General features: G+C 35.0%; 1 protein-coding gene across 1 annotated transcript in view; it reads right to left on the reverse strand.

Annotated features, from left to right (window-relative positions):
* The window catches only part of LOC136028353 (microtubule-actin cross-linking factor 1-like), a gene marked incomplete in the record, with an annotated part of 451,602 nt that overhangs the window by 344,623 nt on the left and 83,118 nt on the right, over nt 1-23,861 (reverse strand). The window contains 1 exon segment of the mRNA XM_065706142.1: nt 794-855. Coding sequence (XP_065562214.1) covers nt 794-855 — 62 coding nt within the window.

The following is a 23,861-nucleotide window of genomic DNA, read 5'->3' on the forward strand; positions in this document are numbered from 1 at the left end:
CACCCTTTTTATAGATCAAGTAGCCTATGGAGGAATAGTATATTGTTTTATTGCATGTATAAGTCTAATTAATCATGAATAAATCTTATCCATCTTATCAAAATTTTGTTCAAGTTTTTATGTCTTTTTGTGGTTTTGAATTCATCGTTATTTTATAGAAGAATTTTGAGTGGGCTAGATTGCTTTTAGTTTCTTTGTTTTGATAATATATAATTTTAATATTTCAATTTTATATACTTTATTTATATTTTATAAATACTTTATATATAATATAATATACTTTATATTAAATATTTTATATATACTTTATATTTTAATACTTTAATTTTAATATTTACAATATATTGTGCTCAAGACGGTTAATAGTTTGACTTTTTGGTCCAACTATGACTTAGAATGACTTAGTAAACCAAAGGGACGTTTAATTAGAGCAATAAGAAGTTTTTTTCAATTTCTAAAAACAACTTTAGCGCAAAGAGCGTGGTATTGTTGAGGGGGTAACCCCTTTCATATACGGAATAATTTCTGTTCGTTTAAGTTCTAATGACGCTCCTTACTTTCAGTTGAAAAAAAACATGTTTTTTCATTTAATTTCTGATTTTTTTTTTAAATAATGCCGGTAGAATCTGGCTCATTGTGCACGCGACCACATGTGTACAATAACGTGAAAGTAAACACACATCCACGATCTTTTATTCTGTAGTTGTAGCAACCGACTAGCATGTAGTAATAAGTTTAGTAAAAACTACTGTTTTATCATATATTTTTTAATGCTTGTTAAAAGTTAACATACCTTTTTCAAATGCTTGTTTACCCATTTGGTAAAAGTCTTCTTTTGAATTGCATCTCTTTCATCTATAAGAAAAAGAAACTATTAAAGGCAGTAGGCTACGGGTTGGACGTGGGAAAGAGAGGCTCCTTTCCAAATTTCAGCTAAGAATACAGATATATTAGCTTCTGGTAATACGTATAACATTTTGAGATATTAGACATTATTGACAATTTAAAGTACAAAGGACAGTGAAAAAAGACCCCCATATGCAGTTACGCACCCTGTTGTAACATCGTGGATTGATGCTCTGGTTGGCAATACAGAGCCCAGGGTTCAATCCCAGTCGTAGCAAGGTTTGGCGACAAGATTGCTACTTTCCTCTGCAAAACGAAGACCCATCAACTGAAATGTCGGTCAACCCCCTACGCACCACCAATGGCTTTAGAGGATGTTTATCCTTTTTTATCCTTTATCTATTTTTTAAAAGGATAAAATCCTGTATCTTTATCCTTTTTTAAGCAGTTTATCATGTCTTTGGTAGTAGAAGGTGCCAAAGAAAAAAGAAACAAGGGCAAAAAATTAGTCAAAAATATGTGGTAGCAAATAGCTTAAGAAGATGCAGCTATCTTTGGAAGTCAGCTGATTGTAACTGTTGTAAAAAAATTTTTTTTTTTTTTTTACAGACGAAGAACTAATTAGTTTTGTTAATTTATTTTCAAGATTCAACTTGGCAACAATGACCAAAGTATTATACTGCCCAAAATAACTTTCTAATTTTGAAAACAACCGAAAAATCGCAGAAAAATTACCGTATTCTAGTATGAACAGACTGAACACGGGTCCAGATGGCAGAATATATATATATATATATATATATATATATATATATATATATATATATATATATATATATATATATATATATATATATATATATATTGTTTGATGTCCTTTTAAAACATTGATATATGCATCCATAGTTCTTTTGGAGCTGTCAGTTATTAAAATTTTCCTTCACAAATCTTTAAAGCTTCCAACTTTAAGAAAAAGACTTAAGGTGGTATTTCAGGAATCAAATGTTTACCCTGAAAAAGTGGATACAGTTTTCCAGGCATTTATAAACCCTGAAAAGGGGGATAGTATTTTCGAAGTGTTTGTAAAGAATATAGAACAATCTGCGGTCACAGACTAAACAACTGATGAGCAAAAAAAAAGTTCAGTATACGTAAATTAAAAAAAAAAGAAGAATATAACGTTTTTCAAAACTATCAAGGAATTGGGTTGTTAATCAGGATTGTTTCTATCCTTACAAACAATCATATGTTCGAAACTTAACCTGTAAACAAATCTAAACACAATTAAAAATTTAAATTCCAATAATAATACAAAATCGAAATCAAAAATTATTAACATCTTTCCAGAAGATAAGGTTTAAAATTCTTAGTTTCATAGCAACGAACAAAGGAGTGACACCCAATCATGTTGCTAAAGTATTCAAAAATTGCTAATCCAAACAGCTAGTGGATATTCTCTAAGCTTATACATAATTAAGAGGTTTAGCTTAGCAAAACAACTCAAAGCACTAAGTTCAAGTCTCACAAAATCTCAAGAAAGACAACGAATTTTTGTAAAAGTCTGAAGTCTTTTAAAAACCATTGTTGCAGCGGTAGCTGCAACCAACTAAAGATCAAACCAAGGCCCATTGCAATCTAAAGTTTACAAGCGTGTTTAATACCTAGTGATAACAAAATACCACTTGTAGCTGATTCAGATATGGTAACAATTATTTCGATTCATGCTAATATTAGAATACAAGTGCAAAAACGAAACTGCAGGAATTTCGAGAAAGACCATGAAACTCTCCCCCACAAAAATGTCGTTCGATCAAAATGTATGGTGCACTGAAATCGGGATGGTTGAAAACCCCTTATATCAGAATTAGTCACCGGCGCCCTAGGTGGAATTACAAGGAAAATCACTTTTTTTGCATCATAAACCAGAAAATAATTGCAAATTCTTGAAAAAAATGTATGGTGCACTGAATCGGGATAGTTGAAAACCCCTTATATCAGAATTAGTCACCGGCGCCCTAGGTGGAATTACAAGGAAAATCACTTTTTTTGCATCATAAACCAGAAAATAATTGCAAATTCTTGAAAAAAATGTATGGTGCACTGAATCGGGATAGTTGAAAACCCCTTATATCAGAATTAGTCACCGGCGCCCTAGGTGGAATTACAATGAAAATCACTTTTTTTGCATCATAAACCAGAAAATAATTGCAAATTCTTGAAAAAAATGTATGGTGCACTGAATCGGGATAGTTGAAAACCCCTTATATCAGAATTAGTCACCGGCGCCCTAGGTAGAATTACAATGAAAATCACTTTTTTTGCATCATAAACCAGAAAATAATTGCAAATTCTTGAAAAAATGTATGGTGCACTGAATCGGGATAGTTGAAAACCCCTTATATCAGAATTAGTCACCGGCGCCCTAGGTGGAATTACAAGGAAAATCACTTTTTTGCATCACAAACCAGAAAATAATTGCAAATTCTTTTTTTTTAAATACTAAGGCAGGAGCATGCAAAGGAATCTAAATGATTCAGGGAATAAGAAGGGATCCAAAAGGGATCCAAACGGAGTTGTTTCAGCAGAACAATGTTCAACATTCTGTAGTTTTGTCAGGCAAATGCTCAAGACTATGTCTGGTGGTGTTGATAGGGGATTTACAAACCAGGACCAGATCTAGGAACCTGGAGGGGGCAAGCACCCCGGGCGAAGAAAAAAGCTTAGTGTGATAATTTTTGACAAAAATTGTAGCATTTAAAGTATTGATGGTGCGGCAGGGGGCGGCAAAGTCTACATTTAACCTCCCCCCAAGAAAAAACATAACTCTGGTTCTGTTACAAACCACACACAAAAACAGTCTTGGCCGCCAAATAGAGTGGCCACTAAATAGAAATTATGCCGAACGACACGACAGATACTGCCGTAGGAGGTTAATACCTGAGCTCTACATTATTTTCTTATGATTTAAGCAATTTAAGATGAACTTAATTTGCCATTAAATTAAGAGAAAAAGTTTTTAAAGTGGAAGTAAGGAGCAGCAATAAAACTTATAACGAACAGAAATTATGCCGTGTATGACGGAGTGAAGGGGGTGCTAAGTTTTTGAGCACTTTTAAAAAAGTTTGATATTCTAATTGAACAGTCCTTGTGTTTCAGGAGCCAACCTTTAAGAATTTGGACAAAAGGTCTAACTTTAGCGCAGAGTATTGGGGAGGAGACAGCCCTTTCATATACGGAATAATTTCTGTTCGTTTTAAGTTTTAATGCTGCGCCTTATTTTCATTCAAAAAAACTTGTTTTATAATTTAATTTCTGATCGTTTTTCAAACAAAGCATGGAAACCCGCCTCCCCTCCACGGGAATCCCCCAATAAAAATTCCTCCATGGAAAGCTTCCGGCTCGAAATGCTCCCCCAAGAAAATTACCCCCGTATAATCATCCTCGCTGTAAATTCCCCAAAGAAAGTCTCTTGCTCACGATTTCGCCTGAGAAATTTTCCTTGGCATATTCTCATTTGAAAAGAAACACTTGATTTTACTTAATTTCATGTCGTTTTTCTATTCATACCGGGAATAAGACCTAAGCGAAAAATTTTTCCCTGTCCCTTTCCCTTCCAGTAGAAAGTTTCTCCCGCGGAAAATTTCTCCCTCGATAAGTATTCCGGGTGATAATTCCCCATGGAGAATTTCAGCCGCAGAATCCTGAAAGACATAGTTAATATATCTTTTGACAATGCTGAACAAAAGCGTTGGAGGGGGTTAGCTGCCCTCCCATATTTTTAGTCACTTAAAAAGACCCTGAGACGTTTGATTTCCCGTCAATTGAGCCCTCTCCTGATCTTTTAAGATTACTGGTTCGGTATGGTCAGCCCTGGGAAAAACCGAAAAAAATAGAAATAAAAACGCATCCGTGATCTCTCTTCTGGTGAAAAACATGAAATTCCACATTTTTGTATATAGGAGCTTCAAACCTCTAAAACAGGATTGTTTTATATGCTGGATCTGATGATGTCATTTTCATTAATATCACCTTGTGGTGCTTCCCTCTTTTTCAAAAACTGGGCAAATTTTTTGAGGCTCGTAACTTATGGTGGGTAATATTAAACTTAATGAATTTTATATAGGTACTTGCCGGTTATAGGAAACCAAGTGAAGTTAAGTTAGAAAAAGTGAATTTTATATAGGTGTTTGCCGGTTATAGGAAACGAAGTAAAGTTAAGTTAGAAGAAGTGAAGTTAATCCTAATGAAATATAACAAAACATGATACTAAAATAGTACTTTAGAAACAAAATTATAGAAACATAACCCGACCTAACCTAACCCAACCTAACCTAATCCAACCCCCACCCCTAATGTGCAAATATATAGCCCAAATTATACGAGTCTAATGCATTCTATCATCTTCACTTGTTTTTGTAGCTATGAAACCGGTTTTCTGAGATTTAACTTAAGCGTAATTCTTCAATATATTTCCAATCAAACAGTTCATGGTAACGAACTGTAGTAAGGAGCGACCCGGCTCATTAGTAACCAAAACTCTAAAAAACGGAATTTTTATAGCAATAGTTACATGAAAAACAGTTTTTTACTGTTTCAAAAAGTAAAACTGTGACAAAGAGTCAAACTTTAGCGTAAAGAGCGGGGCGTTGAGGAGGGAACAGTCCCTTTAATATACGGAGTAATTTCTGTTCGTTTTAAGTTTTAATATCGCATATATTTTGAGCAAGAATCAAAATTCAATTCTTTTGATTGATCTATTGTTACCAAGGCTCTGTTTCTTGGGGTTTCGGGTAGTATTGAGCCGCATGGCTCCTTACTCAAAGTTGGTTACCACGAACTGTTTAATTATCTGTACTTCCGCTCTTTTTGCTTTTTATATACATCAACATTTCTCGTCAGCTAAGAGGTAATCTCAATCATCACATTATACCTGAGCTTTTGAGCGGGGAAATAAAGCGGAATTAGACAATTTGACTGAACCTACGAAGTCTTCAGGATACTTTGTTGCAAAAGGGTGGGATCTTCCAGGAAAATAAAAGAGGAAAATTTGATAATTATGAGTATAAATAATGAAGCAACAATGACAAGTTTGGCAGTAGAGTCGAAGTGTTGCAACAAGAGAGCTTGAAAAGATAGCGGTCTGTTTCCGCAGTACAAGATGCTGCTTCCTTCGACGTGATTGTAGTTTCATGTGCTCTCGATTCGAAGAACCAAACACAAAATTTGATTCTTTTTCCTGTTTGATTCTTATTTCAAAAATTACCAATCAATGCATATAAACTGGCTGAAACTTGAGTAATGATGACCTATAAAAGACTATCTCTGTCGAGCGGTCGTTAGACATGGCGAATCGCCTACTATATGTTTTGATAAATAATGATGCCTACGAGTTTTTTGGTTTAGATGACGACCAGGTATTCTGATCGTATAGATTTTCCGAGGGACCATGGACGACTTTGCCAATTTTCTGGAGAAGCAATCGACTGACCAAAAGAATCATTGCTTTTTCCGTTTAGATTCTCCTAAAAGTTCGTGAAAGACCTCCATGGTTCTTTGGAGGACAAGTCGGTTGTCCAAGAAACCCGTTGCCTCATAAGTAATTCCATATTTTTCAGAAAAATTACATTGCTGTTTTCCGTCATCCATTGTAATGATGAAATTTGATTTCCATTTTATTTGTTTTATTTTTTGCAGCCAGGTCGAGCATCTTGTTTCGGTATCAATTTTAATACGATGTTTGGACAATACGAGTCCCAAGAAAACTGGATTTACCGGTTTACCGGTAAAACTGGTTTACCGGGATTCCGCGGTCCAAGACAACATACACAGGAAAACCATAGGAAATTGCTTTAAACCAGAGATTCTGTGCATATATCTTAAATAATGGTAAACTCAAGTTATTCAGGGAGTGATTTGAAATATTCTCCTTGTCTTGTTTTCAATCGTAATGATCCATCCTATTAATAAAGCCATACAAATATTAACGATAGAATTGTATGCTACGACCGGAAGAGGCGGAATAAAAAACTATAGTCCAAATGAAATTCAGGCTGTAAAATCCAAATGATATTTCATCAGAATAATTCGCATTTTTAAAAATGTTTGACATTTCACTTGCAAATATCAAACAGTTCGTGGTAAAGAAGAGCGACCCGGCTCAATACTCTAATACTCTATCTCTAACCAAAATTCTAAAAAACTGAATTTTGATACCAATCAAATCTTCTTTGATACCAATCTTCTTATTATGCTGATTTCAAATATACACATTTCATTAAGTTTAGTCTTACCCATTAAAGTTTACGAGCATGAGAAGATTTACCTGATTTTTGAGAAAGGGGGAAACACCTCCTAAAAGTTATAGCATTTTAATGACAATTACACCTTCAGATTCAGCATGTCAGAAAACCCTACTGTAGAGGTTTGAAGCTCCTATCGACAAAATGTGGATTTTTTTTTCTCTTTTGAGCCAGAAAAAAGATCAAGGATGCGTGTTTGTTTGTTTGTTTGTTTTTTGTTTTGTTTTTTTGTTCAGCTGTGATCGTATCGACCCAGTGGTCCTAGAATATGGCATGAGAGCTTCTTCAAACGGAAGTTAGAAGTTCTAGTGCCCTTTTTAAGTGACCAAAAATATTGGTGGGCAAGTAGGCTCCCTCCCCCGCCCCTTTTTCTCAAATCGTCCGATCAAGATTTTGACATAGCCATTATGTTAATCATAGTTGAAAAGCGTGACCCCCCCCCACAGCCCCAGGAGAAAGGTCTTTAAGTTATTGTTCACATAACTTAATTATGTTATGTTTACCCATTGTTTACGCATATCATTTTTTATTGGTACGTATGCATACATTTTATTGGGATAAATTTTCTGCTGTGTTTTTTTTCCACGGGGGAATTTTCCGTGGAGAGGAAAGCTTCCAGGGAGCGAACTTGTCATTGGAAATTATACACTGGGGGAATTTGCCAGAATTCTTATACAAAATTCTTTTTATTTGTCTTGCTTTCTCTTTTCCGTCTCAATTTTACGCGTGGAGTTGTTAAGAGTAATTGTCCGGGGTAAAATTTCACCGTGAAGGAATTGTCTAGAGGATATTTCTTTGTGGAGGAGGATTTCTCCCTTGAGTTGGGGCAAAATTTCCATACATTACTTAAAAAATGATCAGAAATTAAATAAAAAACGAGTTTTTTCAACTGTAAGCAAGGAGCAACATTAAGGATTAAAATGAACAAAATTATTACGTATATGAAGGGGGTTGTCCCCTCCTTCAATTCTTTGAGAATGATAGTAGGTTTATGGTAGGTTATTATGATAGGTGTATGGTATGTTATGGAAAGGCCAGTATAGTAGCAACAAATTTAAAAAATCAATTAATAAACTTTTCCCAGAAAGTCTTTCAAACACCATTCCACATTTTAAATTTTTGAATAGTTTGCTTATGATGATCCTGATGATTTTAAATGCTGATTTAATGGATCTTTACGTTAGCCTTGAGTGAAAGGACTTATTTAAGTGTGAATTATTAAATTTAATGTAACATAAGTTACCACTTAAAAAATTATGTATGTAGTGTGAATGCCGCTTAAGATAAGCAATGTCCGTCATGAGCCTGGTACAGTTAGTGTACATTGATAGAGCAGAATAACTTAGGATAGTTTTCTCAAAGCATGGTTTCTTGATTTTCTACAATATTATAACTTCACTCTATTTAACAGATAGCCTACACATTAGAGTTATAAGCAAGATTTTTTCGGGAGGGGGTATAAAAATGCATCAAAAATGTTTATACATTTCTATTAAGTTTTTTACGAGTCAGACAAACATTTTAGGGGGAGTTCAAACCCTTTAACCCTTCCCCTGAATACGGCCTTGACTAGAGCCCTGAACTAAGAAGTTTTGAGGAAATGGTTAAGTGACTTATTTTTTTAGCAGTTTGATTCTTATGCTTTTTTTGGCATCGAACTGTGATTGTAAACTCCAGGTAAAAGCCCGATACTTTATCATATAGTCAACAATGTAGGTTACGAAACAAAAACACAAATAAGACAAGTTAGAACTATTGTAAATAATTGATAAGGTAAGCATAGCCTTTTTTCTTTAAGTAAGGGATTAGTTACACAAATTTGTGCGACAAACTTATTAGCCTATAGACCCAAATATAAATTGTCTACTAAGGATTAGTTTAGTGCGTACTATAAGGCTTAATCCTTGGTCAAATTCGTTATTTTCAGAAATAAGTTGCAAGAGAGACTTTATTCCATTCCTTTGACCCAAGGAGATTATGTATTGCCTCTACAACAACAAAATCTTGCAATTATTCCATCTACATCAACTAAACGGTGTAGATATTCTCTCTTCGCCACATTAAATGGTGTACTCCAGACGAATTTAATGCTATTGTTATTCCCAAAACAAGAATTAAATGCTGTTGTTATTCCCTCTAAAGCTGTGATTTCCGACATGGGGCGCAGGCCCCACCGTTGGGGCATGGCCATATTTTGGTGGGTTATGGGAAGGACGTGCACCCTTCGATTGACTAGACTTTACAGCTTTAATTTTGAAAAAAAAAATCTGAATCAAGCACACATTCACAACACAATTTATCATTACGCCAAGATCTGAAAAGCTGGAATTCAGAAATACTGCTATAAACCGTTTAATTATATCGTAATAAACTATATTAAAGTATAACATGAAAATACTAGCAACTATATAACACATCTTGATAAACTTGAGTCCCCCCAAAAAAATACTTTGTATATTCAGTTAATATTTAATAAAATTTTGATAAATGACCAACGCATAATGACACGCAGAACTTCAAAGAGTCAGAATAGTCGTGTCGTACTGACCATAACAACTTGAGTAGGAATACCATTAAGAAAAAAATTCTCTAATTTGTTTAGTTAATTAAAAGTAAATTGTTAATCCCTAAATTGTTTTTTAGGGTAGTCTATATTCTTGAACTTGAGATAAGCTGTGTGGAGTCAGTATATTATGACAACTTCGACTCGTGATGAACATTTAAAGGGGTGGAGGAGAAGGCAAAAAGGGCGAGTCACATGGAATATATCAGATATTATAGAGGATATATAATCTTGAGAATTAGAGGAGTAGATGATTAGGAAAAATGCAAATACAAATACTTCATCCAAGTCTAGTTTTAACCTTAAAGCCAACACACTCAAGTTCTATCGAAAATTGAAGTTGGTTAATACTAATTTGGTTAAAGATTTGATGAAAATATAATACTTTATCAACAAAATTATGAAAGCTACAACAAATAATTATGGAAGGAGGGCTGCCCACACCGCACTATATTAAATACATAACATAAACTAACCTAACCTAACCAAAATACCAACGAAATATTTAATTAAAATATAACGACAATGTAGTTTCTCACCAAGCCGATGCTAACATTATCTAATATAAAGACCATGAAAACAGGTTATTGTCTCAGGTTCGCGATACAAGATCTTGAGTGTGGTGGCTATAATACAAATGTGCCTTCTTTTCTCTTTTTCAATAGAAATTTCTCCTTTTTTAGCCTATCAAAAAAAAGAACCAGAAATTTGGAAATACAGGAATTTGAAACTGGCGCTCTCTGTAGCAGTCATTTAGGGGTGATTTGAGCCATTTGTTTTCACAAGATCACTGGAAAGTTTTGAAAAACCTTGGGACTTAGTCTCTCCTTAGAATTAACCTTAGATTCCCGACAGAGCGGGGCAATGACCCATCTTGCCAAATGAAGACACTAAGAGTTTTCCTTTCAGACCCTAAACCCTTTTTGGTCTGCTTTTTCCATATATCCATTTAAAACCAAAGGAAATTCATATTAATACACGAACATACTGCTACCTATTTGTCCATTTAAAGTGCTTAATTAATCCTCACATATGGAAATATCCCACCAGCAAAATTTGTCGTGGCGTCCTACCTAACGTTAAAATCTTGCACGCGCCCACGTAGGTTGCTAATGATATCATTCATATTTACCATTTACAAAGCCATGTCTTGAGACGACCATCTCCTATAAGAAAAACATCCTTTCCAACTAACTTAAAAATATAAACTAAACAAAACCACCCAAAGTAAAACTAACAATTTAGTATGTCTATATTTCGATTCAGCTTACCAAAAAAGGACCCGTTTAAGAGTGGAGGCGAAGAACTGGATGACTTGTATTTTTATTGTTTACTACGTAACATATTCATTCTAAAGCATTTAAAGATGTTTACTCAACATATGACGCACAAAGGACAAATGCTTTTATAAATCGAGGGCCGCATAATAAATCCATTTGCTCGTTATAATTCGAGAAAAAAAGTTGAACTGATGCATTCGGGATTTATAAAATGTAATGTCGTGTGACACAGTACGTAATAGAACAGTCAAATCGTCTGAACAAAACTAAGAGAAAGCCATTTAACATAAAGCCATTAACAAAAATTATTAAAATGAAATTTGCATATTAATTCTTTTTTTGGCTAAATGGCTTTCTCTTAGTTTCCATCAGACGATTTTGAGAAATAAGGGGTGGGGAAGGAGGCCTAGTTGCCCTCCAATTTTTTGGTTACTTAAAAAGGCAACTAGAACTTTTAATATTTAACGAACGTTTTTATTAGTAAAAAATATACGCAACTTAAGAATTAACCTACGTAACATACTTTTATATTCTTATATTTTTATTATGTATATGAGGGGGTTTGTCCCCTCGTTAATACCTCGCTCTTTACACTAAATCTTAAGTTTTGTCCCAATTCTTTAAGAATGACCCCTGAATCAGAAAGGCCGAAGAATAAATAGTTGAAATTACTAAAAATACTTTAGCATAAAGAGCGAGGTATTTAGGAGGAGAATATAATAAATTTTTATTATGTATATGAGGGGGTTTGTCCCCTCGTTAATACCTCGCTCTTTACACTAAATCTTAAGTTTTGTCCCAATTCTTTAAGAATGACCCCTGAATCAGAAAGGCCGAAGAATAAATAGTTGAAATTACTAAAAATACTTTAGCATAAAGAGCGAGGTATTTAGGAGGAGAAGAGCCCCTCATATGCGTAATAATCTCTGTTCGTTTTAAGTTTTAATGCTACTCCTCACTTTCAATTGAAAGAACTTTTTCATGTTTATTTTTTCATTGTTTTTTATAGTAATGCTAGAAAATCCTGCGCCCTTTTAATTGAATTTCTCTTCCCCCATGACATATTCCTCCTAGGAAAGATCCTCCCACATAGCCCCCTCCCCTCAACCCCTCCACCAAAACCAAAAAAAAAATCCCCCTGAATACGTCTGTACACTTCCCAATAACCATTACTGTATATAAACACTGGTCAAAGTTTGTAACTTGCAGCCCCTCCCCCAGGGACTGTGGGGGAGTAAGTCATCCCCAAAGACATAGTTATTATGGTTTTCGACTATGCGGAACAAAATGACTATCTCAAAATTTTGATCCGTTGACTATGGGAAAAAAATGAGCGTGGGAGGGGGTCTAGGTGCCCTCCAATTTTTTTGGTCACTTAAAAAGGGTACTAGAACTTTTCATTTCCGTTAGAATGAGCCCCCTTGCGACATTCTAGGACCCCTTGGTCGATACGATGACCCCTGGAAAAAAAAATATAAAAAAATAAACACGCACCCATGATCTGTCTTCTGGCAAAAAATACGATATTCCATATTTTTGTAGATAGGAGCTTGACATTTTTGCTCTGATACGGTGACGCGATGGTGTGATTTTCGTTAAGATTCTATGACTTTTAGGGTGTGTTTCCCCCTGTTTACCAAAATAAGGTAAATTTTCTCAGGCTCGTAACCTTTGATGACAAAGACTAAATTTGATAAGACTTATATATTTAAAATCAGCATGAAAATCCGATTCTTTTGATGTATCTTTTAGCATCAAAATTTCGTTTTTTAGAGTTTCGTTTACTATTGAGCCGAGTCGCTCCTTACTACAGTTCGTTACCACGAACTGTTTGATAGCATACTAGACATGCGCTAACACATGATTTTTTTGGGGTGGAAGGTCTATTAGGAGGGGCATAAATGTGAAGAAAAAACAAATAAAGTCGATAACAGGAAAAATCGTTAAAGTTTGTGGAGATTGTGGAGAAGCATGGGGCCTTAACCCCCCCCCCTTCATGTGTAGGTGCCTGATGACACTGAAAATAATTTATATTGTAAAACAGCTCGCCTTTTTTAGATATCCAAACTTCGTGTCTGCGCATACCGTCGCCTTTCCTAATTGTCAAATTTAGTTAGCTGCGCAGGAACATAATCCACATTGTTTTAACAGTCCGAACATAGAACACTTAATACATGTCGAAATCACAAACACCAAATAAAAAAAATGCTTCTAATCTTTCTTCCTATCAAATTTCGAGAACAAACTCAAATAAAAAGATAAAAACGTTTATTTGCCCAAATATCTGCTGTTATAACAAGAGAAGCAGTAGAATAAATCACCAATATATATTAGATATAAAACAGCCGAGCTTTGGAGTTGGAGTCGTAGAGTCGGAGTTTCAGTACATTTTTGCTGAATGAAGTCGGAGTAATAGAAGTAATTTAAGACTCGGATTTGCAGTCAGAATTATGGATATACATAAAGGAATAAATTTTTAAAACGTATAAATTCGCGCGTTTATACTAATATACAATTTATAAAATAAAGCTTGACTATTAACAGGACTATTAAAATTATATTTAGAAAGAATTTGATAAAACTATGTATTTTCTACGAAAAGGGAAGAAAAGAAGCATTTACGAAGAAGGAAATATTAAAGCTCAAAGCCGAAACAATAAAAAGACAAAAACGTTTATTTGCCCAAGTATTTGCTCTTATTGCAAGAGATGAAGTAGAATAAATCAGCGATATATATTAGATATTAAGTAGGCCTAATTAAATGTGCAATTATTAAAAATTTAATTGACCAGAGAGTAAAACCAACTGGTGACGATGCAAGTTTTAGCCACAATAATTCCTTTATATCCATAATACTGTTTTTATTTATCTAATGACTTAAAAAGAGACATGCAACGCCACGCCAGGTCAATAGACACTTACAACGGACTAGAAAATCAGGGCACTTTTTATATGGTTTAAGTTTGTAAAATGGACATAATTACTTCGCATTTGAGGGGGATTGTCCCCTCCTCAATTCCTTGAGCGTTAATCTAAAGTTTTTATATTTCTCAAAAGAAGTTTCTTTTTCCAAATCAATGGCCCTTGAGTTTCAGCAGTCTTTCTTAAAGAATTGGGACAAAAAAGTCAATATTTTAGAGTAAATAGCGAGGGATTGAGGAGGAGACAGCCCCCCTTACATACGGAGTGATTTCTGTTCGCATTATATTTAATAATGTCCCTTACGTTTAGTTGAAGAAAAAATTTAATTTAATTTCTGGTTGTTTTTCAAGTCAGGCTGGGATATCCCTATCCCCCTTACGTGTTAAATTGGCCCCGGAAAATCTTCCCTACAGAAAATCCTCCCGAAAAATTCCGAATATTTACAACCGAATGTTTACAAAAAAAATAACAACCACCATGTGTAAATATTGGGCAAATCCCATAACTTACAGCCCTTTCACTTGGGGCGTTGGGGTCATGTCATCCTCAAAAGCATAGTTTTTGAACGTTGCAACAGCTTTTGCTCCCTTCACTTCTTGAGGATATTTCCTCCCTTTTTCGAAAATCAAGCAATTTTTTTCAGGCTCGAAGCTTTTGATGAATAACATTGAACGTAATGAATGATATCTATGTGGAATCAACATAAAAAGACAATTCTTTTTATGCATCAATTCTTTTTATGCATCAATTATGCATCAATTAAATAATCCGAAGGATTATTTGTTAGATGTTTTCTAGAGGAATTGTCTATGGAATATTTTGGGTACCCGTGTGACTAGCAGTATTCCAAACAGTAAGCTAAAGAAAAACGTGGTTCTATTCCGCTTTCTAGGGCTATAATGCAAGAAAGAATGAGATGGCTAGGACACGTTCTGTAAATGAAGGATGACAGATTGCCAAAGATCGTCCATGTCGGCCAAAAAAAACACGTCGTCCCCGAATGGGGTGAGAAGATGTCTCAAGGATAGATTTAAGGGAAATGAGAACTTCTTGGGAAGTTATAAAGAGGTAGGCTTTAAATAAATTGGTATGGAGGAGGAGCGCACATAGCCGTTGCCTCATGTGGATTTGTGCTGTGTGTTGTGAGTAGTAATAGTGAGAGTTGTGAGTAGTAAACCGTAGAAGTGCAAAAAAAATAAAAAATAACAAAACTTGAACAGAGAACCGTAAGCTAATATTGAATTTTTATGTTCTGCAGAGCGCATAGCGCTAGTAGTTTTTAGTTCCTATTCCGCTCATGTCCATACTTAAAAACTCACTCATATTACATTTTCCATTTTCTTTCCAAATCGCTTAAATAGCAAAGAAACTATTAATTACAGCCACACGGGCATATAAAACCCTGTTGGATAGCTATAGAATATATAGTTATAGTTATAGAATAGTTATATCTAGTATAATCAAAGAGGAGAAGAGACATTGTCCTCGGGCACGCACGTGGGGGGAGGGCCTCAAGGCCCAGGCCTCCCCGGTATCTTAAATGTCCCCAAAGATAGGAGCAGTCAAATTTTGAACCAATGGGTTGTATATGGTTGTATCCCCCCAAGCAAAAATGCATGCATACGTGCCTGAAAGTCCCATACTTCTGTGTTAAAAAGTGTGCTTTGGTTTCATAGGTTTATTTTTGGGACGTATTTTCGTAAGTCAGTCAAATTATTCCTTAAGCAAGTCAAACGTTCCAGCTTTTTTTTACCCCCTGTTGTACCCATTTTTGCTATCTAAAAGTTTGAGCCCCTGAAAAGACCACAAATTCTGATTCCCTGTAGGTGAAATTTTAAGACAAAAAGAACAAAGAGTTATAAAGTCACAGCACTTTTTACAAGAAACTCAATGGCGTAGCTGGAGGAGGGGGTAAGGAAGGACGGTTGTCTAAGGGCACAGGAAAACTGAGGTTTTTATTGGTTTGTTTACTTATTGTGGTAGCGATAGGGATGGGGGCAAAAACTGACAGTGTCCCCGGGTGATAAAATGCTAGCCACGCCTGTTTCTCTGTAAAATAACTATTTTGTTTATCTGGCTTTTGAAATAAAATTTATTATTATTAGCTTAATTCAACAGACTTCATCCTTACCATTATATATATATATATATATATATATATATATATATATATATATATATATATATATATATATATATATATATATATATATATATATATATATATATATATATATATATATATATATATATATATATATATATATATATATATATATATAAGAAAGAATTTGGCCCTAAAATTCTGTCGAGGCCCAGGATTTATAGAAAAGAAAAATACTCGCCTTTTTTAGATATCCAAACTTCGTATCTACTCATAATGTTTTGTTCAAGGTTTATATAAGTTGAAATGCCTTTTATCTCGGCCAATTATATTGAAATGTACATAATCACCGTATTTCAAAAGCAAAACTTAACACACTATTAACATTTCAGTATTTAAAATAACGCAAAATACTGAAAAATTCTCAAAAAAAAAAAAAAATTATCTTTCTTCCTTTCAAGATTTGAAACTAAGACCAAACCCACAAAGAAGGAAGTGGGAGATAGTGTCTATTTGCAAAAGCATTTGCTGTTATCGCAAAAAAAAACAAAAAACACTGTCATTCAGCAAAAACTTCTAAATATCAAGCAATTAAATCTATAATAAACAATATATCAAATTTCGATTTGTCAGATTAATTTCTCAATTCATAGGTGTATAGTGTCGAATGTTGTAAGAACAAAAGATATGAGGGGTTGGGTGCTAGGTCACTTCAAATACTCAAAAGCAAAATCGTATAATCATGGAAATAAAACCAATTTCAGGTTCTCAGGCACAGGCACCGGTAAGGAGAGGAAGGGGGTGCCACTTCTTAGATTTTGGAAAATAGGTTTCTTGCTATTGTCAGTGAAAATGAGGGAAAAGAACAAAATTTCCCTGTAAATTTTGAAAATACCTCTTTTTTGTATCTTCATTAAAAAAGAAAAAATTCTATCCCCATCCACATTTTTCTGTATTAGTGCCCTCACCGGGGGCAAAGGCGACTGAATTGAAGACACTAAATCGTGTAAACTCGCGATGCTACTGCCCATGATCAGCCTCTTTGAATATAATGATACAAAGCAATTACGCGAAATTATACGTGTTTCTGTAACGTCTAAAAGAAACAAAGAGGGGAAAAACCAAAAAATCCTATTTGTTGTTTAATTTAATTGTTGCTTAATTTAAATGTTGTTTTTGTAGTTTAGTGCTATTTTCCCCTACTCATAAAAACACAGAATTAAGTATCTTAAAAGCTGGACACAGTGCATATTGCAAAGCATGAAGTATACCACAGAACCACATAATATAATGTATGCTGCAAAATTCAAGAAAAAAAAACAATGCAAATAACAGTTAAACAGCAAGAAGAAGAAGATTTGTCAGGTTAGCTTTCTGTCTGAAAAATTGGCTTATAGTAAGTTCCTTGCCAAAAGAATTTTCTAGCCATTATACAGCCGAAGGTGCACATTTTTGCATGAGTTAGGATATGAATATTCAATTGATAAAGAATTCAATTATGAAAGGCTAAATCCATGGGTAGCATGATACACAATGGAAATTCATTTGACTTCATGATAGAGCTGCGTTTCAGTATGATATAAGCGATACTGATCGTATGTGCAGACACTATTCAAACAATTCCTTTCAGAGGCAGCTCTGTCAGTCAGACTCGATTCATTATCGGGTCGTCAATAACGAAAAAAGAGAAAGGATTTACCGACTTTATAAAATAGGAGGCAACATGGGTGAATCATAACCCGAAAATTACTAATTTAAAAAAAAAAAATCACAATCATTAATCCAAGTCGATAACTGAAGAGGTAGCAGGTTACAATAAATATTACAGAAGGGTCACCCACTCTCCACCACCTAGTGTAAATCTCAGAACAAGATTTGTTCCGCCACATGGGGCATATTCTACACCCTATGCAGGCACACTTCTGCCATGCTAAGCCTCCACACAGAAGCTCATCACAAATTTTCACCAGGGAGCAATGTGTGGTACACTACTAGCACACACCAACGCGTGGACCTTTCCCATTCAAGTGGGACAAACACCACACGGCAAGGGCGTATCCAGAAGGGGGGGGTGACCCCCTGAAATGTTTGTGTGACTCGTAAAAGCATAACAAAAAGGAATACAAATAAAATTTTACTGTGTTTTGTAAGGTTTCTTGTACCTCCTCCTAGGAAGAAATTCTTTTCTAAGCCCCCCTCCGAAAAAAAAGGTCTTGGGTGCGGCCCTGCCAGACGGTGTAGACGATTTTTGAAAGTTGGCAACTCATTGAGGAAACCTTCTCTAAATAACCAGCAAAAGATGTTTAGCTACATTACTTAGTTATATTTGTTTATATTATATAGTTAGTTATACTTTTTAAGCGAAAAAGGAAGATAAAAAATAAACTAGAAAAACAGATACCGTACTACTTAATAGTTTGGGAAAAAATATACATAAAACCCTTTCCAAGGGAAGAGTTATGCCTCATCTGACAACTAAATTCTATTCCACGAAATGAAAATGCTTTTTATGTTTTATGTTGTATTTGGTTATATTCAAGTTTATTGCATTGTTATCTGCCATTAATCTTATTAGGCGAATTATATTTTCGTATTTATTTTATTTTTGGCGTAAATTCATATTTCGGTACTTGGCATTATGAAAATTTCTAATGAAAATTAAACTAATCGATAATACTAACTAGCTGAATTCGAGGAGGCAGAATTTAAATGCAAGTTCTTCTTTCAAACTACGACACTAAGCCGTTTAAATTTCTGCAGCTCAGATTCCCATTGTACGGATTTTACGAAAAAGCCAACCACGAAAACTTTAATAAACTCCATTAAAACTGTTGTCATAACCTGAGCGAAGTGTTATCTAAGTCTTTACATGCTTACCCAGCCCCCTTGCCCGAAAATTTCAGTATAAATTCCTAGGGCATCAAAGTTGCAGGGAGGAAGGCAGGGGCATCGTTTTGCAGTGGGGGGGCTTTCGCATCCCCCCGAAAAAATATTATACAGCCCATGCCATTTAACTATACGGATATGAACCCCTCTTGCCCTCTCCTCCCACAATACAAATGTTGGATATTCGTCCCTAGAGGAGGGGGTAGGAACATCTAATTAAACGAGCAGACAATGAGGTCGAAACCCAAATTATATTAGCAAAAAATATACATTCTTCTAATTTAATTTAAAAAAATAACTGAAAGTAAGGAGCGATATTAAAACTTAAAACGAACAAAAAATATTCCGTATATGAAAGGGGCAATCCCCTCCTCAACGCCTCGCTATTTACGCTAAAGTTGGCTCTTTTCACAACTCTACTTTTTAAAACAATAAAAAAAAACATTAGCGTAAGGAGCGGGACGTTGAGGAAGGCACAGCTCCTTTCATATATGACAGGATTTCTGTTCGTTTCAAGTTTTAATGTCGCTCCTTACTTTCAGTTGAAAAACCTTGTTTTTTCATTTAATTTCTGAACGTTCTTTAACTGATACAGGTTTTGATTTTGGCTCACCGTGCAAGAATAATTAAAACAAAATTTGCACATTAATTTTACTTTTTTTGGCTAAATGGCTTTCTTAAAATTTTGATCGGACGATTTTGAGAAAAAGCGGCAGCAACGAGAGCCTAGTTGTCCTCCAATTACTTTGGTTACTTTAAAAGGGCACTAGAACTTCTAACTTACGGATTAACTTGCGTAACGAACTCCTATATTCGTATAATTTTATTACGTATATGAGGGTGTTCGCCCCCACGTCAATATCTCGCTTTTTACGCTAAAGTTCAAATTTTGCTCCACTTCTTTAAGGATGACCCCTGAATCATAGAGACCGTTTAATTAAAATAAATAGCTCTTTTGAAATTACTAAAAATACGGTAGTGTAAAGAGAGAGGTATTGAGGGGAAGACGAACCCCGTCATATATGTAATAATTTCTGTTCCTTTTAAGTTTGAACGTTGCTTCTTACTTCCAGTTGAAAAAAATACTTTTTTTTTTATTTCTGATTGTTTTTAAAATAATGCTAGAAATTTCAGCGCCCCCTTCATGGAAATACTCTTCCCCCATGAAAATATCCTTCCGTGCAACCCCTCCCCCAATCCACCCCCACACCAGAAGAAACCCCCCTGAAAACGTTTGTATACTTCACAATAACAAACACTGGCCTATATGTAAACAATGGCTATTAAAAATACAATAAACAAGTTCATAACTTGCAGTCCTTCCCCTCCAATTTTATTGGTCACTTAAAAACGGCACTCGAACTTTTATTTTCCGTTCGGATCAGCCCTCTCGCGACATTCTAGGACCACCGGGTCGATACGATCACCCCTGGGTAAAATAAAAAAAATAAAAAAATAAATAAACACAGATCTGTGATCTTTCTTCTGGCAAAAAATACAAAGATCGCAGATAGGAGCTTGAAACCACTACAGTAGGGTTCTCTGATACGCTGAATCTGATCATGTGATTTTAATTAAGATTATATGACTGTTAGGGGGGTTTCATTTTTCGAAAATAAGGCACATTTTCTAAGACTTGCAACTTTTGATGGGTGAAACTAAACTAGACGAGACCTATTTTTAAAATCAGTATAAAAACTCGATTTTTTGACGTATCTACCGGTATCAAAATCCCGTTTTTTAGAGTTACGGTTACTATTGAGCCGGGTCGCTCCTTACTTACAGTTCGTTACCATGAACTGTTTGATACTACGCGCAAACAATATGAACAAATTTCATAATTTATAGGCCTTGCTGACGTATGAAAGATGTTTCCCCCTCCTAAACTCCTTCACTCTAAATTGTTACTTAGTATTTAATGTACTTATGCTACACTAATGTTACCGAATGTAATCATACTAAGTTATTAATACAACATATAAAAAAAAATGGGCAAATTCCACAGCTTATGGCCCTTTCTGCTATATGAAGGCTGTTGCCTCCTCCGAAACACCTCGCTCTTCATGCTAAATTAGTATTTATTAATTAAAAAATTTTCTTAACGGTCTAATTAAGTGACCCTTGTGTCTTAGAAGTCGTTATTAATTAATTGAGATAAAATCCAAGCATCAAGTCAGGGGGTTCACCTCCGCGTCAATGCACAAAATGAATAGTATTTTTTTCTAAACGAAAAAGAATTTATTTATTTATACATTCAGCGCTAAGCAAACTCTTTGTCATCACAGAATACTGAACAAATAACTAGAAATAAATAAAGAATAACAACAGCCCAAAAGAAAGAAAATCCATAATAATCACAAAGACAAAATTAGCATGATTAAAACAAATTGCAATAACAAAGTCAACAATGTCACATATTAAATAATAATTTAACTAGTAAAGTACAATCAGATGTTAAATTCATACAAATAAAATCGTGTATCCACTAGACAGGTCCTAAATGACACAAGAAACACACACAGCATTTGTAGGAGGAGGAGACTATAATAAGAAACCTAATTGACAATTTAATAAGAAGTCCCCAAAAATCCGAGAAACCTTAGGAAATGTGAGGAATACCAGGATCCAAGCCTCTTCCCTCTGTGTAAGTCCTTGTAACTCGAAATTAATCACGTTAACTGTCAAAGTGAGCAGGTTATTCAACGGTTAAGATGCCAAGTATGTAAACAAATGTCTCCCGATTTTTTATTCTTTGGCTTTTCGGTATAAAGTTTAAAAGGGTGCAAGAGAACAAAATGATAATGGATAAGACTAAATAAAGACCTTGAACAACCATGATCAAAAGTCTTATTTATCCAGAATATATTAATCAAACAGTCATCTACAGAGTTGGACGGAAGGCACTCAAAACCTGGTAATTCTTTGAGAGTAAGAAAGGACTTTCATATATAGGATCTTCCCCGTGGCCCCATGGTAATTCTTTGAGAGTTCGAAAAGAATTTCATATATAGAATCTTCCCTGTGGTCCCATGGTAATTCTTTGAGAGTACGAAAGGAATTTTATATATAGAATCTTCCCTGTGGTCCCATGGTACTTCTTTGAGAGTACGAAAGGACTTCCATATATAGAATCTTCCCCGTGGCCCCATGGTAATTCTTTGAGAGTACGAAAGGACTTTCATATATAGAATATTTCCCGTGGCCACATGGTAATTCTTTGAGAGTACGAAAAGACTTTGATATATAGAATCTTCCCCATGGTCCTTCTCTGATCTTCCTCGGGACGTCATTGTGTTATGAAGAAAAGGAGACGCATTACAAACGATAGGTGGGGCTACTTTGTAGTTTTGAAGACAAAAATTTAAGCTAAATCGATTGGTGAGGTCCATTAACCAATATTATATCCATCCCATACTTCAAAAATGGATTGACATTCTGCTCTTTTTTTTCCCAGTTTCTTTTTTCTTTCAGTTCGTTTTTCACCATTACAATTTCAAAAAAAGAACCATCAGAACAGCTGAAACATCAAAATGGGGTTCACTATACACAAAGAGAAGCAGTGACTTTAGTTGTAACAGTGTTGTGACTCCCAAACTTTGTGACTTTTCTACTAACTGCGAGGCTAACACAACAACACACCACAAGAACAGGCAAGTAAAACCATTGCTGAAAAAAGGAGCGGCTATTTGGCTTCCTTCTCTGACATAACTTGAGAGTTAATTTGATAGGCTAAAAAAAAGTGGCGATTAACGTCACAAAAATAAGCCAATGGAAAAGCATCACTTTTACCACAGAAGCAAAGGCAGGGTGATTTCTTTTTCTTCTTTGGTATACCTTCGAGAAAAAAAATCTTCAAAACTGTTTCTCCGCTCTCCTGCAAATTTTCAATCCTTCCATTTGTCCCCTTTTGACACAGATGGGGCGACTCGTTAATCGTGCACACAAGCTGTGGGACACCTTTGATCACAGCATTCAGGAGGGTGATTCAAGTCATCTGTAACCACCATAAATTTCAGCCAATTATTATACCCGCTAAACAAGAGTCAGTAACTAATTTCCCATCATAACGAATAAGCAAACCCAAGAAAGACTACTTCAAGGTCGTACCATATAGGGCACAGAGAGCATCAATGGAATACACAATAGTTTTTAGGTAGTTATGCTCTAAAGTGGCATTCAAATTAGTACGAGTGGATGAATCAGTATTTACTTTTTGGCAGTCAGTAACTCGGGTGGCCAATAACAATGAATCATAAAAATGACTTAGCTGACATGTGTCATTTCCTATTACGGCTTCTTCACATGCAACTGTTTGATTCTCCACGAACCTGTCTTGGTAAATTATCAGTTCCATAGTTGGGAGAAGGAAGTTCAGAGCTGCGTTGCCAATACTTCGTGGTAATTTTACCAGTTTTCTGACCTAAGTCTACCACTCTTTGTGGTAGAATTATACCATTCTACGCGAGTTTCTGTTTCACAGACAAAGAAACTAAATTATACTGAAAGTAAGTAGCCTTTTTCCGCTCATATCATCCTCTCTCAGAAACCAATTTTAAGCGCTGCTTACTCACATGATGATTAGTTCGAAAATCGCAGAGGTCTCTTTATGTGGCGTTTGCGTTTGACAAAAAATCCTATTCTCTTACTCAAATCCATAAAAGGTGACTGGAGGAGTTTCATAAAAGTAGAACCTGATCTGAGGAAAACAAGAAAAATTTAGCAATGGCTCAGAGTTAGAAGAAACTTGGCGATCTGAAAAGTACACCATGTGTCCCAAAGTTGGCACCCCTTCGCATTGGAATTGTGCATTCAGAACTTAGAGCCGAAGGAAAGTATGCTTAGACCAGAATTAAAGAAAGAATTCAGTCCAATTTCTAAGCCTTGAGGAGTAGAGGTAAAATCTTGAATAAAACGTTCCAATGATATAATTTATGCTCCTTTTCTATTCCTGAAAATTATGT

The sequence above is a fragment of the Artemia franciscana genome, chromosome 6 (genome assembly GCF_032884065.1).
Source record: "Artemia franciscana chromosome 6, ASM3288406v1, whole genome shotgun sequence".
Taxonomy (NCBI): Eukaryota; Metazoa; Arthropoda; class Branchiopoda; order Anostraca; family Artemiidae; genus Artemia; species Artemia franciscana.